The 18354-nt window shown below is 44.1% G+C and overlaps 1 protein-coding gene across 3 annotated transcripts in view; it reads right to left on the bottom strand.

Moving 5' to 3' along the window:
* YLPM1 (YLP motif containing 1) overlaps nucleotides 1-15724 on the bottom strand; it is a 90902-nt gene extending 75178 nt beyond the window's left edge. Inside the window, exons 1-4 of one of the 3 annotated variants that reach the window (XM_075065539.1) lie at nucleotides 14604-15724; nucleotides 8159-8404; nucleotides 6525-6719; nucleotides 2005-2762 (exon numbers count right to left, since the gene is read on the bottom strand). In XM_075065539.1, the coding sequence (XP_074921640.1) occupies nucleotides 2005-2762; nucleotides 6525-6719; nucleotides 8159-8404; nucleotides 14604-15617 (2213 nt within the window). In that variant the 5' untranslated portion in view covers nucleotides 15618-15724. The remainder of the gene's footprint in view (nucleotides 1-2004; nucleotides 2763-6524; nucleotides 6720-8158; nucleotides 8405-14603) is intronic. The other 2 variants (XM_075065540.1, XM_075065538.1) reach the window with 2 other exon arrangements.
* Nucleotides 15725-18354: the final 2630 nt, after the last annotated feature.

Here is an 18354-nt window from a genome sequence, read left to right as displayed (position 1 = left end):
TTAGTTCACCTAAAACTATGGTGGCTCAAAATGTGGGGAACTCGGTAACAAATACAGCATGAAGCGCAAGGATTCATGCAACAAGTCCTAAAAATGCATATTTGGTCAAAAATCCACTTTTTAATTAAATGCCCAACTTCTGAATCTCAAAACAGAGTAGGTAAAATCAAAGTATTTTACACAGGAACTTAAAAGGGACTGAAAGTCACATTACTCAGATGTTTGTAACTTACAATGTTGAATCTTGAACCAAGGCAAAAAAGCAAAAAGATACAAGGCAGCTGGAGACTATAACAACAATCAAATACAGGATCTTGTTTCTCAAAAAATTCCAGGGTTGGAAACCATTGCTTTATAGCATTGAGGAGAACACACACTGTGGTAAACACAACTTTCCAAAATTATATATGATTGATCTATAATTCTAGTTCAGTGGTGGGCAAACTTTTTGGCCCAAGGGCCACATCTGGGTGGGGAAAATTGCCTACAAGGCCAAGAATGTAGGGCTGAGGCAGGGGATTGGGGTGTAACATGGGGTGTGGTATGCAGGAAGGGGCTCAGGGCAAGGGGTTGGGGCAGAGGGATGCGGAGTGTACGAGAGGGCTCAGGGCAGGAAGTTGGGGTGCAGGGTGAAGGAGGAGTTCGGGGTGCGGGCTCCAGGCTGGCACTGTTTACTTTGAGTGGCAGCGGTGTGCACAGGGACCACAGCAGGCTCCCTGCCCGCGTGCCGTGGCCCCACGCTGCTCCCAGAAGCAGCCAGCACCACGTTCCTGCAGACCCTGGGGGGAGGGGGCAAAGGAGGGGCAGAGGGCTCCGTGCGCCGCCCTTGCCTGTAGGCACCACCCCCACACACACACCCCCAGGGGCCACAGGGATGTGATGCTGGCGGCTTCCAGGAGAGGGGGTGGCAACCCCCAGTTTGCCCACCCCTGGGCTCTAATAGTTTGAATTATCAGCTGCTAACAATCACTTTGGATGTGAAATGGGGGGTGATGGGAAATGATTGAGAACAGAATGATATTACTGTGAAGTCTCACATCCTGCAAGGGCTAGAAATACAGTAACTCTTTGCTTAATGTTGTAGTTACGTTCCTTAAAAATGTGACTTTAAGCAAAATGATGTTAAGTGAATCCAATTTCCCCATAAGAATTAATGTAAATGGAGGGGGGGGGTTAGGTTCCAGGGAAATGTTTTTCACAGTATAAGTTTTAAACAAACAATTCAATACTGTACACAGCAATGATGATTGTGAAGCCTGGTTGAGGTGGTGAAGTCAGAGGGTGGAAGACAGTGGGATATTTCCCAGAGAATGCCTTACTGCTAAATGATGAACTAGCATGCGGTTGATCCCTCAAGGGTTAACTTGTTGTTAATGTAGCCTCACACTCTACAAGGCAGCACAAATGGAGGGAGGGGAGACAGCATGGCAGAGAGAGACACACACTGTGTGTGTGTGTGCGTGAGAGAGAGAGCCCCTTTAAGTACGTTGACCCCATTTGAAGTACATTGCCTTTTTAAGTTGAGACAGCAGCTGCTGCCAGCAAGCTCCCTCCATCCTAAGCCCTGCTGCGTCTCTCCTCCTGCCCCCACTTTATGAAGATGCGGTAAGTGGGGGGTAGGAGCAAGGCGGAGGGGGACACCCTGACATTAAACCTCCCGCCACCCCCAGCAAGCAGAAGGCTCTTGGTCCGCTTAACTACAGTGATTGGGGGGTGAATTTTTCACACCCCTCAGTGCCAGTCTAAATTTTAAGCGTAGACCAACCAGGCATAAGATAAACACAGTGAACAATGCACATAATTTATTTTCAAAACCCCATAAAACAAAACCCATTATGCTGCACAAACAATTTCCCCTAGGAAGAGACGACAAAGAATGAAGCACATGACAGATTTTCTCACACTGTTTAAAGCACAACTGGCACTATAGGTACTATGGTGATGACAGCAGTATAAAAATCTGTACAGATGAGAATGTCTGTACATTAAAGGAAAAAGACCTACCTAGGACCTCTTGGTCCTTCGAAGTATGTGCCTCTGGGTGGGTCTGGAAGCAATCCACCTGATCTCACTGGTTTATCTTGAACGTTGGAGGTTGGTGGTACATAGGTTGAAGATACTGTAGAAGAAGTTTTCAGTTCTCCAGATGCTGGTTCAGATGAGACAGAAACAAATGGCACAGCTTGTTTACTCAGATGAACTTGAGAGTTTCCTTGGTCTGAAGAGTCAACAGATGTAGTTATTTCAGAATGACAAGGTAAAGTTGCAGATGAGCCAGGTATTTTAAATACAAAAGAATCAGGGATAGGAAGCAGAGCTGCCCTGGTTGTCTTAGTGGACTGGAAAACCTGAAGACTGGATTTTGGGGGTTCAGATGAATTAGACAACTGAGGATCAGAAGACAGAGGTGGGGGAACCTGCGGAGGGGCAGCTAAAGGCAAAGATGGAGGCATAACAGGCACGCCTCCTTGAGAGGTTTGAGAGCATGGAACAAAAGGCGGTGGCAATGCAACATTCCCAGTGTATTGATTCTTCATGTTTCGAAGCGAGTTCACTTGCTCCTGCAGATGGGACTGAGTAGCTTTCATCTGTCCCTGCCATGTTTTCCACTGTTTCTCATATTCCTGAAGCTGATCTTTGTGAGGATAGGTCTGAAGTTGATCCTGCCATCCTTGGAATTCACGCTCCCATTCTTTGTGAAGTTGTTGAAACTGTTTCTGCTGCGCCTCATAATGCTGCAGCTGCATATCCACTGACATTGTCTGCAAGAAAAAGAGACACAAAGCCCTGAAGAACACAGCTTCCAGCATGCAATGCCCTGTATCTATCGGCAGGCTGGCCACGATGCAGGTCTGTAGTCGCCCCAGGCCATGCCTCCAGTAGCTGGAATCTGCTAGGCCTTGTCTTAGGCCTGGTGAGCAGCCAACTGCCAACAGCCCTGGCCTGGGCAGTGCCCCGCAGGTGCGGTAAGTGCAGTGGGAGAAGGATTGCTGGGCGTGGATCCCAGGGAGGGGAGTGCAATTTGGTTCATGCTTAAAGGCCAGGGGAGCAGGTGAGGGTCTTGCAGCCCTCAGGAACCTCTCTATACAGTTAATAAAAAACTAACAAAGCTCTGGCTGGGAAGTTTTAGTTGGGGATTGGTCCTGCTTTGAGCAGGGGGTTGGACTAGACGACCTCCTGAGGTCCCTTCCAACCCTGATATTCTATTATTCTAAATGCTGCAGAATATATTTAAGTTCCTTCTGAAGCCACATGCTTGAATATCACCCTCTGTCCCAATGTTCAGCAGAAGCTTGAAAGAAGAGTTACACAGAAACAGAAGCAAACATACCCTGTCGGGCATATCTCTAACTTGTACATTTTAGTGATAGATAAGCCCAAACACTTCCATACAAAAAGCCCACATCACTCAAGGTGGGGGGAGTATAATTAGCAACAGATTACTTCTGCACACAACCAAACTATTTGGGGCTATTAGTAGAATATCCTCCCTCCCTACTGAATCACAAATCAATCCACAAATATTCTAATATATGTAGCAAGCAACCTTGTTTCCCAAGCTCTTCAATTTGTTTCTTCAAGCACACAGCAATTCAATTTAAATGCACTTTCCTTCACATTCGAGAGCACCACCTGGACCACAAACCAGGTAGACCTTGAGTAAACTGCAGTAGTGCTCCAAGTTTGGGCTTATCAAACTTGTTTATCTAACAAAACAAACTAAGAACAATCTCTCATTAAGCTTGTAATAAAAGTTAATTAACCTGCAACAGACACTAATTATTCAATATATTTTATCTGTACCTACATCTATATCTGAATTGCTGTGGTCAAACTGCAAGTCTCCTTTACCCTGCCTTGTAAAATCATGAAAATGTACTACCCTAGGAACCATGATGATTATTTTACCTGTCTCCCTTACCAAGCTTTCCTGGGGGCTACTGGCTCCAATATACTTTTCCTTTATCTAATGACTTTCAGATCCTTGAGCGCTAGGAGTGGCAAACACCCACACAATACATATCATTCATGCAGAGTCACACTATTGCAACATAAAATGAAAAAGTAATTAAAACAGTATATTTTGTATAAAATATGAATCAACAAGAGTTCGCTAAGAGCTGTGCAAGAAAAAATGTGATGGCCTAATTATCATATTTTATCTCTCCCCTTTCAATATTGCCATAACCATTCAAAGTGTATAGGAATGCTATATCAATGGTCCATCCAATTCAATGCAGCCAGCTCTGAATCAGTTTGGGTCAAACCAGTTGCCCCTCTAGCCCTATATTTTGTCTCTGAGAATGAGCAATGATGCATTATTAGCACTGTGGTAATGCCCAGAGAATCCAATCAGGATTGGGACTCTATGATTGTAGCTGCTGTAAAAAATAAACACAAAAATCTCACTCACTCACACTCACACAAAAAGACAGAGCGGTCCACTGGATAGCGCACTGACTGGGAATGAGGAGATCAGGATTCTGTTCCCAGCTCTCCCACAAACCTGCTATGGGATCTTGAGTGAGTTACTTTACCTCTCAGTGCCTGTTTCACTTCTTACTCTTTGTCTGGTCTGTCTTGTCTATTTAGAATGTAAATTATTTCAAACAAAGAGTAACTCTCACTATGTGTACGTACCACTCACAGCACAAAGGGGGTTCAATCTTAGTTGGAGTCTCTAAGTCAGACGTGGGCAAACTATGGTCCGCGGGCCACATCCGGCCCACAGGACCATCGTGCCAGGCCCCTGAGCTCCTGGCCTGGGAGCCTAGCCCCCAACCGCTCCGCTGCTGTCCCCCTTCCCCCGCAGCCATACCGCTGCGTGGGCCGCTCTCTGGCCTGTTGCTCCCCTGGGCACCTTGAGGAGCACAGCTGGCTCTGACGCTGTTAAGGAGTTGGGAGGGGGTTGGGTAAGGTAGAGGAGGGTCATGGGGGGCATTCAGGGAGGAGGGGGTGGTTGGATGGGGTGGAGGTTCTGGGGAAGCGTCAGGGGATGGGGAATAGGGAGGGTTGGGAGTGGGAGTCCTGGGGTGCGTGTTGGGGGGCAGAGTGGATAGAGGTCAGGAGGGCAGTCAGAGGACAGGGAGCAGAGGTGGTTGGATAAGGGGGTGGGATCCTGGGGGGCAGTTAGGAGTGGGGGGTCCTGGGAGGGGGTGGTCAGGGGACGAGAAGCAGAGGGTGGTGGGATAGGGAGTGGGAGTCCTAGGGGTCTGTCAGGGGGGTGAGAGTGTGGATAGGGGTCGGGGCAGTCAGGGGACAGGGAGCAGGGATGTTGGATAGGAAGTGGGGGTCCGAGGAGGGGGTGGTCAGGGGACAAGAAGCACGGGGGGCTGGATGGGTTGGGGGTTCTGAGGACAGTCAGGAGGTGGGAGGGGACGGGGGACAGGCTGTTTGGGGAGGCACAGCCTTCCTTACCCAGCCCTCCATACAGTTGTGGAATCCCGAGGTGGCCCTCAGACCAAAAAGTTTGCCCACCCGTTCTAAGTGCTACTATAATAATTTGGAGTTTTTTAAGGGCAAATACCACCCCTCTCACAAAGAAAATGGGAAGGCACAGGATCTCCCCTAACCCCCAACAATCCCACGATCTGCTTAATTACCCAACACCATCCTACTGACCCCAGCTAGCAATAATCTTATAGTCTGAAGCATGAAGATTTACAACAATTAGTTTTATCTGAATTTGCAATTCTTACAGATGTCTAATCTATTTTTAATCCGACTAATCTATTTATATCAATAATATCCTTAGGCAGTGAGATCCACTATTAGGGAGGAGGGATAGTTCAGTGGTTTGAGCACTGGCCTGCTAAAACCAGGGTTGTAAGTTCAGTCCTTGAGGGAGTCACTTAGGGATCTGGGGCAAAATCAGTACTTGGCCCTGCTAGTGAAGGCAGGAGGCTGGACTCGATGAGCTTTCAAGGTCCCTTCCAGTTCTAGGAGATAAATAAATTAATGGAGATATCTTATTTACTTTATTTATTATTTAGTTATACTTTACCTAAATATTTCATTTATTTTGGCTTTTACATTGTCTTTTTTGAATAGCCTCTTTTTCTTGTAAATTTACTTTTTCAGAGTAAATAATGGCACTGAACCAGCTTTTTCTGTTCCTGCCACTTTAAGTTACCTTTTCTTTTCTAAGATAAACTGTCCTACTGTAAAATTTTCAAAGACATCTAAGTCCCATTTTCAAAAGTAACAGGCTCTTAGGAGCCTAAATTACTCCTTAGATGATTTTGAGAACTTTATCCCATGTCAATAAATAGTCTTTTAATTACTCCTCATATGAAAACTGCTCCCATCAACATCTCTAAATATTCTTGTTATTCTTCAGTTGAGACTGGGAAGTAACTTCTCAGGGAAGGGGGAGTTAAGTCTTTGCCCATGAACAAAGATTAAAGAGAGAGCAAGGCAAACAAGTCAGCCAGAAGAAATGATTATACTACATACTTCTTATCAGACCATGAGTGTTACATCATGCAAGAGGTATACCAAATCCCAGTTCCTCAATGACTAACCTGGGGGGGGGGTGGCTGTTGTATGATCTGTTGGTACTTCTGTAAGATCTGTTGCAGTTGGGCATGCTTCTGCATTATTCTCTGATACTGAAAGCCAACTCGATGGTGTGGATGCTGTTGCCACTGAGCTGCTGCCACCTGCAACTGCTGCAACCTCAAATCTTCCTCAGAGTCCTCAGGAGGTTCAATATTCAGCTAAAGATCAATATAATTATTATAACTAAGGGAAAGCTCATTCAAGCACAACACCTAAACAAGCACACCAAATTCACAGAAGTTTCATGGCACTTAATAATTCTGTGACCCTGCATTTTGGTGTTCTGACTCTTTGTGCCATTATGAGAATAGATGATTTTGTTTACCTTCTTCAATAAGGGGAACAGTTCAAGGCAAAAATCAGATTTGTGAGAATTTGCCTGCATATTCTAAGTAAAAATTATCACCAAGCACATGGGAAGAAAGGTTTTTGGGCAAAACTTCTTGGTTATTATGCACAGACTATGACCCCATCTTTAACAAAGGAATCATTATCTTCCAAGGTCTGGAGAGGAAGGCAAGATCACCACTTTCCTTTCCAGCACATAACAGGAAAGTAATCTGCATCTCGGCTAAAAATCGGAATGATTAAATCAAAATCCAAACTATTCCAAAATTCCGGTGTGTTTCGATTTAGTATTCTGGTTCAGACCTGAGCTATTAAGTTCAGATGCATGTCTGGATACAAACTTCCACAAAATCCTGGGGATAGAGGCACTATATTGAATGTGAGATACTAGCTCAGGCACACTTCTAATCCTGACTGCAAGATTTATACAAGCAGTTGCAAAGGGAAAAGGTACTAATACCTTCCAATTCAGCAAGTAGGATTAGCAAATCATACAGTGAGACAGAGGCAAAAATCTTGAACACTAACACAGAAAAGTCATTCATGGATTTCAGATTAAGGAACCAGAGCGCAAGGGATTAGCTAATTGGAATTACAGTAATTCATTCATTTCCCTTATTCTATTTTCTTTAAAATAATTCACTTTTGCTGAGATATGTCATCTGACCTACTGGCATCAGAGACATATACGATTCAGAATCTCTGAACACTATTCACTTCAGCATGGCAGGGAGCATGGATCCCAAGAGAACAAGTCTTTCAAATCTGTAGTAGGAGGACTCTACAAGCCCAATCTGACCATGGAAAGGAATCCTACTCATCACTTAACAAAAATGAGGCTGCAGCATGTTGCTGAAAAAAAATTTATTAGTTCCCAACCTGTCAGACCAGGGAGATGTGTACCCAGACCTGTCTTTTCCAGCTGTAAAATCTTTTAATTGAGAGGCAATATGGGCTAGTGAATAGATCACTGGACTTGGATTCAAGAGATTTGGGGTCTGTTGGACTCAAGACATCTGTGCCTGGCCTGCTGGGTGATCCCAAGCACCACACTTGCCTTCTGTACTTCAATTTCCCCATATGTAAAATGGAGATAATGATACTAACATTCTTTGCAAAATGCGTTGAGATCTACTGATGAAAAGCACTATATAAAGTCTAGGTCTTATTATTCAGGCCCAGGTAGGAGGAAAACATTTTTTTTTAGGAATAAATGTCCCATATGGAATAGCATCTCTGCATAGCCTACCTTAGGTTCAGTAGATGAGACAGGAAGCTCCTCTTTTTTGGAAGCTGGTATTAGGGGCTCGTTAAGCGAAGGCGGTTCAGACTGCTGATTAGGAGCAGTCACTTTCCCTTCTTCTTGCTGTATTCTCTGCTCAGGTGCATCCTTCACTACTCCTGGACCCTTCGGTTGCTGCTGTCCCTGTGCATGTGCTTTTGCCCTCTGCTGCAGACTTAGCAAGTGTTGCTGGTACCAATACTGCTGCTGTTCCTATAATATACAAAAAGTTTGTGAGAATGGACAAAAACGGATAAAGATAACCTGCCAAGATAATCAACGAAATCTGGCAGAGAAAACAGTCTCCAGAGAAGTGATTATGCCTGTTTCATAGTGATAACTCACTTCTCTACCATCATTACAGAGAAGCAATAGAGGTCCAAACCCCTTATCAGGATTCAGGCATCACTGTCCTACGTGCTATATAGACATGAAGGAAGATGCAATTCCTATCCCAAAGAGCTTAAAACCGAAGAAGGCAAAAAACAGAAAGGAGAGAAAGGTGTTCAACATATGAGCTAAGGGATTGGGATGAATGGACTTGTTAATTCCATTTCATTATTTTATTAACAACTTGTTATATGTATTTATTATGGAGCTCAGATGGGGTGGGATAATAGGAAAGTTGGATGAGGAGAATTAGTAGGAGCCATGGAACAGGGAAAAAGGAAGAGGGGCAGAAGGACACCGAAGGAAGAAATGCACAGAGGAAAGAAAGGAGAGGGACAAATGGAGAGGACCATGAAGAACAGGAAGAGTGAAGATGGCAGCAGAGAAACTGTGAGGGAGAGATGTGGAAGGAGGCTGGGGCAAACAACCAAGCAGACCGAAAACAATACCCAGAGTTCAGATTATAAAAATCTGTTGTCTAACCTCACTGGTATCTGGGAGCTGAAAGGTAACCAGATGAGGATACCAGAAATAAGACAAGGCCAGCTATGGAGATAGTCACTTTCCTAGCATTAAGTCCTCAACTTTAAATATGTTCAAACTACAGGTGCTTTATAGCTGAAAGGCTTGTCCTTTGGAACATTGTTCCAGAAGATCTGATGGCATATTCTGACATTTAGACCTTCTTTGAAGGGGATAATGCTGGAGAATTTCCTCTGAATTTTCCAAGATCTTCACTTTCTCCATGTGTGTCATATAGACAAATGGATCTGTATTATCCATTATAAATCCCCTTTTCTAGGTTTTGTAACCAAGTAGCATACATCTCCTCCAGGTTGAAATAATGGTAAGGAATAGCTCAATCCTCAAATATTTTTACACATTTTCAAAATAGTAGATAGCTCAATAATTATACATCATCAGGATTTTCACTGCCCAGCCCCAAATATCAAGGATAAAGTTGGAAGAGACTTCCTACTGATTATGGTTCTATAATCTGCACACACACTAAAAACTCAGTGAAATGCTGTGAGCTCAGATTTAAAACCAGAAACAAAAGGAACTAAATTCTAACTTTATAAATTCAGAATACTGAATGTTTACTAAAAATGTATATTGAAGTCCCATTCATCAAGAGAATTTATATAGCTTTCATAAGAATCTTAGCAAAATACAGGGGACAGAGATTGGTATTTTATAGCCATAAAGTGAGGATATGGAAAAGCTTATCCTAAAGCTCATGGAATGGTGCGGCCTATGAAAGCACAAGCTCAATTAGCTATTTCCCCTCTTCTGAAAATCTGTGACTGTCCCACATCTTTCATATCCTTCCTGTTCATCTTTTCAACCCACACACTGTGAAAAAGAGCCACTTCTGAAAATCCAGCACGGGAACAGTAGAGAAGCCAAAAGGAGTGACAGTTTATTTTTAAATGCAGGTGAATGATGCCAGATGAGATAAGACTAAAGTTTCAAATTCATCTTCAAAATAGATATAAAATAAGTATGTGCAATGCAAACTTCCTCCACCCACATACCTTATGCCTGAATTAGAAGGGCCTGTTTCTAGTAGTGAGCTGTGAAATGGATGAATTTAAAGAGCAGATCTATGCAGAAAATCACTTCTCTAAAATGACATTTTGGGGACTATGTCTATGATAGGAGATGGTATCATTTTATATCCTGCCACTGACGTCTGCCAATATCCTTCATAATCAGGATTCAGACCAGGATATGACATAGAGAAGCTCTCGTGGCTATGGGTGGAGGACAAATATCCATACTTATAGCATGGGATCTCTCAGCAACCTTCAACTCCATGTTGCATTAGGAGTTGCTTTTGCATTCAAGACCTGGCAGAGGCATGCAGAACTGCACTAAGCTGGACTGAATCATTCCTTTCAAAAGAGATGTCACATAAAGTGATTTTATACAATAGTGATGACTATGACATAGATAAATAAAAGAGGACAGTCATGATAGACAACTGCTCCTGTGCCCCAAAAACCTAGTCCCCTGTGAACTCATCCTATCTCCTCTCCTTCTTAATATATAGATTAATCTGTAGGAGAGGTCACACCACCACATAAGCTCCAATACCACCAATATGATGACACTCAGCTGTAAATCTCCTTCACAGCTCATGAAGCCAGAACCACTTTATGTCCCAGCATCTGACTGAGGGCTTGTCTACATTACCACGTATGGTCGATCTAAGATACGCAACTTCAGCTACATGAATAGTGCAGCTGAAGTCGATGTACTTAGATCTACTTACCGCGGTGTCTTCACTGCGGTAAGTTGACAGCTGACGCTCTTCTGTCAACTCCGCTTGCGCTTCTCGTTCTGGTGGCGTATGGGAGTCAATGGGAGAGCACTCTGCAGTCGATTTATCGCGTCTATACTAGACGCGATAAATCAACCCCCACTGGATCGATTGCTGCCACTGATCCGGCGCATAATGTAGACAACCCCTGAGAGAAGTGAATGGATGGAAAGAAGAGATATCTAAAGCTCAGACTGAGCAAAACAGAGGAGATACTGGTCAAGGATACATTTCAAAGAGATGGTGGGAACTTTAGTCCTCATGAATGAGGGCTTCTATTCTCCCAGTGTCAAGGTGATAACTATTCTTGGAGTCCTACTGCAATCACTGTTACTCCTGCACACAAATAATGCAACAATATCAAGCAGCTTCTTCTTCCATCTTTGACTAACCAAGGGTTCATACCAGTGATACTGAGCCTCAAGTCATTCAGGAGCCAAATTACCTATCAAAAGAGTACCCAAAAGAGCTATGGTAGTGTGAATTCATTGTTTTATTTACTATACTGTTATTCAAATTTAAAGAGTATGACAGAGCAAATAAATATATAATTATATATTACTTTCACAGCAAAGCTCACAGTGCAAGTTCATAACTTAATTTGGTTAATAACATAGTAAAAGCATCCCTGATTGGTGAATTATTAACTCACACAGTGTTTTAATATCCCATGCTGCAAAGAGCCCCAGGAGACACATTCGAGAGCTGCAGTCTGAGTATCAGAGGTTTATACCCGTTCCTCTCAGGGGAGGATCTCACCACAGTGAAATAGATATCATCACCTTCTGGTCAGGTTAAATTACCATAACACAACTTCTACCAAATCCCCAACTGTGAAGGTCACACAGAAACACTGCCTGGTATAACATACCACAGCCTCAGTCTAACTCAAACAAGGAAAACCAAAGAAACACATGATGTCAATATACCGTTTATTCCACTGATGCTCCACTTAGTTCCATTTCAAGAACCTAGTCCTCAGTTTTAATGGCCCACCAGGACAGCAAGATTCTATGCAAGCAGTGTGATTGCCAGAATCCAGGATGAGAAACTTGGGGGTCTTGGTCACTACAAAATATCAGGATGAATCTGAGAGTGCACAATGCAAGGCCAATGAATCTTTAGTGCACAATGCAAGGCCAATCTTTTTATGCTGCAATCCCTTTCCCAAGATGGTAAAAAAAGAAAAGCCAGGTGATGCTCATGGAAGAAGATAACAACAGAGATGATAAGCAAGGAAGAGGAAAACAATACAGCAGTCCAGAACACAGGGCTATGAAGCTTAGGTGTCCTTCATTGGAAAATGTAGATCATTTTTGTTTAATTTTGCACAGAATATGCTCCCAGATACCAAAGTGAATGGTACACAATAAATAAATTTGATAGATACTTCACTTATTAAAGCTATGTCTACACTAGACAGCTTACAGTGTACGATGACCGGATGTCCAGATTCTATAGGGACAATCCCAATTTTTGGGTCTTTTTCTTACATAGGCTCCTATTACCCCCCCACCCCAATTTTTCACACTTGCTGTCTGGTCACCCTATTACAGTGGCACAGCTGTACCGATGCAGTTGCACTGCTGTCAGCTCTCTTGTGTAGCCACTCTATGCTGACAGGAAAGAGCTCTCCTGTCATAATAAAACCACCCTCAACGAGTGGTGGTAGCTATGTCAGTGGGAGAAGCTCTCCCACTGACTTATGTTGGTGTAACTTATGTCGCTCAGCGGGGTGTTTTTTTCACATCCCTGAACGACACAAGTTATACCAACATAAGTGGTAGTGTAGACATTGCCTAAGTCAAGGGTTGTCAAACTGGGGTTTGGGACCCCTCAGGAGGTTATTACATGATGGGGGGGCACGAGATATCATCCTCCACCTCAAACCCCGCTTTGCCTCAAGCATTTATAATGGTTTTAAATATATAAAAAAGTTTTTTTAAATTTATAAGCGGGGAAGGGTCTAACTCAGGATTGTTATACAAAAGGGATCACTAGTATAAAAGTTTGGGAACCAGTAGCCTAAGTGTTTCTGAAAAGATACACCTCGCCATAAGGAGACACGGGAACCTTATTTTTGCTGTGCTGCAAAATGTGTCACATGGCATGGGACTGTAAACGACAATCACACACAGAGATCTCTCAATGTTACACAGTGGAAGAAAAATAATGGAACAAGGAATTACAAATTGCAATATGTTGCATAATCTACTTAATATATGGGGGATAGGGGAGAAGCAACACTCTATTTGGCTATGGACACTGTTACTACAGGAGATAACTAGACTAGATTGTCATTAATTAAAAAAGAGACATTTCATAACTCTTCTTCCGCACATCAGTAGAAGTTATAATATTTCAATGTTCAATCTTTACAATTCTTTAGGTACCACTTTCTTTACAAATTAACACTTAATTTTGTATTGCATCAAATTCCGCAAGCTACAATAATGCAAAGTTAGGGCAAAAAGTCAGAAAATGCAAAAGGTAGTGATGTTTATTCAGTCACAACTCTACTCCTCTAAGTATGCATTGCAATAATCCATTAATTATGACTGTTATTTTATATGTATGTACGGTTATCAAAATAATTATTGTATTGTATTATTTTAGAAATAGTATAGCATATTGAAATTACAGACTATGATAATGGATAGCAACAAAGCAAGGTGGGAGGGTGTTAACATTTAATATTCAACCTCCTAAAATCCAGCACTTTTGGGTGCTCAGTTATTCAACCAGAATAATGAATCTACATCTAATTTACTATTTCGTTTTGAGGGGAGGGAGCTTAAAGAAAAATGAACACAAGAGGAGTCCCCATTTCTATACAAGTAAAAAAAAAAAAGCTAGTCCCTATCAATACCATTATAAAAGTGCCCACCTACAGACATAAGTGTTTTTAACAGTAAAAAGTATATTTTTCACCCTCACCAAACTCAAAAACTTTTGAAAAGACTTTCCTCAAGTGCTTCATAAAAGTTCATCTCTAGGAAGAGCTCAAGCATGAACATGTTTAGGCCAAAGTCTGACTATTTTTGAAAGCTGTATGCATGAGGCATCTAGGGTCTACAACAGAAATACGTTTGTAATCTTAACTATTGCAAGTATGGCCAATTTGCACTGTTATATCATTTGTGTTGATAAACAACTGAAAAAATATTACTGTAAGAGAAAAATTAAAATAAGAAACTATGCAAAATAAAACCAGATGGCAATCCTACAATGTATCAACAGGCTGCTGCACTGGTATGGATGGCCCAATGAAGTCAATAGGGTTCCGTACAGTTCATATCTGCACAACATACTTTGCAAGATCCGGGCCTTAAAAGTCTGAAAAATCCACCAAGGGGATAAAGTTCAGTCAAGGCTGAAACTTTATTCTCTACACATCTCATGCTTGGGAACTGTTGGCTCTTGAAAACCAAGTACTACAGAATACAAAATGTACATTCAGTGGAAGTTTATGAAATTTTAATCTTATCTGTACCATTCCTGGCTTTTGTGAGCTGAAGCCAAAATATTTTGCTTTATTTAAACATAATTCATTTATTGTTTCTCTATTTTATCTGGCTTTAATTAAGCATCTTTAAAACTCACACTACATCAGTAAATGATCAGTTCCCATCACTATCTTTTCTAAACCGGAGTCACACTCGGCAGCAAAGCACAGGTTGGACACTTTGTTCTTACCTGGGGGGTCATAGTGGAGGGGTCTGGTTGTGGGGTGCTGTGCTGGTCAGAACTGTCACTGGTGTCCTTAGCAACGCTCTGCACTGCCTCTTGCTGAGCAGGAGTGGAAGGGGGCAAGGATGACTGGGATGCAGTAAAGTGAGATTTAGACTGAGAAACGGATGGTGTCAAACTAGCCTGGGTTGGCTGGGAAAGGGATGATTGGGAAGGGGACAAATAAGATTGAGAATGTGTCTGATAGGACTGGGATGAGGGTAAATAAGATTGAGGGGCAGTTGATGGAGGAGGCTCCAGATAGGATGGTGGCGGTGGCTGGGAGAGCTGAGAATGGGACAAATAAGACTGGGGCGGGGGGGACTGGGAAGGGGGTGGCTGGGTTGGGGGAATATACGGTTCAGACTGGGCTGGGGGGATATAGGCCTGCGAAGGGGGTGGATAGGCCTGCTCAGGCGGCGGGGGCGACTGTGGCGGAGAGGACAGCTCCATGTCCATGGGCACTGGGGAAGAAGGCAGGTGTTCCCAGTCGCTGCGGGGCTGAGACGACTGGACGGTCTCATGCTCTCGAGGCAGGGGGGGCGCCGGGGGCTTGCAGACCTGGGGGTCCCGGGGTGGGGGCGGCGGAGGCGGCTCACGGTGCTTGAACTGCTTCTGGTAGCTGCGGACGGGGGGCGGCACTGGCGGCGGCCAGTCAGTGAAGGAGCCGGGGAGAGGCGGAGGGGGCAGGCCCAGGGGCGGCGGCGGCCCGGGCGGGGGACCCCCCAGAAGTACCGACTGCATCTGTTTCTGGTGCATTTGCTGTAGCTGCTGTAGCTGGGCCAGGTGCTGCTCCTGCAGGCTCAGGAAGCCCGAGGCGCCGGGCGCGGGGGCCACGCCGGGGCCCGGGGGCGGGTAGTTCGGCGGCGGGACGGAGGGGGGCATCACGGGCGGGGGTACAGGCAGCGGCGGGGGCGGGTTTGTGGTGGGGGGCGGCGGGTAGTGCCCCGCCGCCCCGTACAGGCCCCAGGCCGGGTACATGGCGGGGCCGGGTCTGAGGCGGCGGCTGAAGCGGAGATCGTAGCTTCCACAGGCCGCAGCGAGTGGCGACAGCAGCAGCGCGTGCGACGCACAGTGCCTGCGTAGTGAGGCGCGTTGGACCTCCGGGACAGAAGAGTGGCATATTGGAAGCTAGAGTGCCCTCAGCCTGGATCATAGAGAGAGGCTCGCTGAAGCTAGAGCGCCACCCACCGATCAGCCCGGGCTATAGCGTGGCCGGGCACCGTCGGGACAAGGCGAACAAAAGAGAGGTGAACTAACTGGGACTAGAGCGTCGCTGAAACCCTGCTCTCTTCTTCCCTCATGTCGGCTTGGACAAAAGAGAGGGGCAAGGAGGAGCTAGAGCGCCGCTCAGAGGAAGGCGATCGGGTTCCATCTTGTTTTGGGGGCGGGCGAGCTAGTGGCGGGGAGGGACAACAGATTCGAGTTCTCGGCTTTGGCGGGTTGTCGGTCCTTTCGCGGCCAAGGTTTTCAGCTGCCTCTCAGCTTCCTCTCAGCTGCTCCCTCCCATGCAGGGGCTGGCTGCCCTCAGTGTGCCCGCCTGCCCCTGGCGTTCCTCGCTGGCGTCGGGGCGGCCTAAGCCTTCCCTGGGAGACGGGTCTCCAGTCTGGTGAAGCTCAGTGTCAGGGAGCTCTGCCTCCGATTGCCGCCCCTCACCTCCAGCCACCAGCACGGTGCACGTCGCTGGACTGCGTGCCCTGGCCACACACAAGTTCAGTCATAAGCTGGCATCAAATGAGGGTCCCAAAAACACAGTCCTTGCCTCCGTAAACTGAGAGATGCCCTGCTAGTCCTAGCAGTAATGACCAGCAAGCATCATCTCGCAGGGGCAAATGGAGAACCCTAGAAAAAGCCTTGAACCCTTAATTCCATTATTATGGGGACAGAATTCAGATTACACTGCTTGTGTTTTCTTAGCAGCCACCGTTTGCTTGAGTTTTACAACTGTTTAGCAACCACAACTCCACTGCCTGAGGGCTTGGCTTTACTGAAAATTAACTTGAATTATAACTCTAGTGTTGTTGGGACACCATTTCAGATGGGGGGGGACAACTTTACTCCTGATTCCTAGGGCTACTTGGGCACATGAAAACTATTTTATTTTTTTGCAGATAATAACTTACAAATTATTATCTGACAGGACCATTGTATCTAATTTCTATTTAAAGAAAGAAAAATAAATATTAGACCTACTCAACTGTAATACTAATATGTTCTAACATCTTGTGTCAAGTCACTTAAGGGACACTGATTTGGTTTAAAATTTTAATATATATTCTTACTTTGTTACTAACTCTTGAATACAACAATTAAAATAATTGTAGAAAAATCCAGATTACTTTCTATCACTCTTTTGCAGTTCACCAAGCTTGGAAAAAATCATTTAATTTTTGGAAACATCCTACTAGGGCAAGGCCCTGTGAGTTTTTACCTGCCTGGGCCCTAGGGGTGTTACCCCACTACAAATAATAAACTTGAAACTGACCTTAAACAGGAGTGAAACTGATACTTTCAAGTCACTTTCACAATATTGCCAACCGCAAATGTTCACAAATCATGAATCAGACTCACCAAAAATAATTAGATTATGTACAAATAATAGATTTGGTGTTCTTTTTATTTGCCTTCTGCTTTTTTAGTCTTTTGGGTGCACCTGGGTCACATTTTGAAGCTTTCTCCACAGCCACAAGGGCTAAAAACTTTATTTTTCTTTAACAATGATGGCTGAAATCACCACATATCCACTTGACTCCAGGAGCTGGGGCTTTAAGGAAAATAATTATCATGAGACTCATAACAAAATCTTGAGAGTTGGCAACAGTGCTTTCACTTCTGTTTAAAGGCTAGTTACTTTCCAGAAAGCTCTTAAACACAACACTACAGTGATTTAGTTGCAGTTCTCAGAGGAGAATATTTAAAACCAAACCCCAAGAAAATTCCGTATTTTCAAGTTGAGAAAAAAAAATGAGACATGCGAGGTATATCAGGGCCACTGCAGGCAGGAAAGGAAAGGAAAATAAATAGGCACAGGTGCTCTGGGCAGCTCTTCCTCTTGAAAGAAAGTTGTAGGGTCAAATCTTCTAGTCCTTAATCAAGTAAAACTTCTATTCCCATCAGTGCCTCCACTCATAGATACTCATATTTAAACATCTGAGCCATCTTTTCCAGCGCTACATATCTTATACGCATTGGCTCAGAGACTACATTTTCTGGCATATTTTGAACAGTTCTGACCACATAGTGGTGCCCAGGGAATAATACAAATCATGACAATAATCGTTGACTTTATAGACTCTGTAGATTCAATGCTGTTCTTTGTTCTGGAATTGGCCTGGGTAGATGAAACCCTAAGAATTTGAGGCATAAACACATTTGCTACTCGTACAACACTTTCTCATTCCTTCCTTTTTTCAAACTCAGAACAAAAAAATGACAAAATAAAATGGTTTTCAGTTAAAATGTAAAATTGCACAGCGGGCATTATTCTACAGCTCAGCCTTCGGCAGAACGTGCCATCCCCTGGAGGTTAAGCAATCACCTCTCATCTGACTCTCATTCTCTCTTTTTCTTCCTCTTTCCTGACCTCTCTGCTGTCAACCAGGATCCTTCCCAATTGCCGGGACTAGACAAAATTATATGATCTTCAGAATTTTGACTTAGTTTGGTCTAAACTGGGGCTAAGTAATCACTGCAGGGTTTTACCTTAATGCAGCAAAAA

This window comes from Chelonoidis abingdonii, chromosome 4, assembly GCF_003597395.2.
Source record: "Chelonoidis abingdonii isolate Lonesome George chromosome 4, CheloAbing_2.0, whole genome shotgun sequence".
Taxonomy (NCBI): domain Eukaryota; kingdom Metazoa; phylum Chordata; order Testudines; family Testudinidae; genus Chelonoidis; species Chelonoidis abingdonii.
This window is presented reverse-complemented; position numbering and strand designations above follow the sequence as displayed.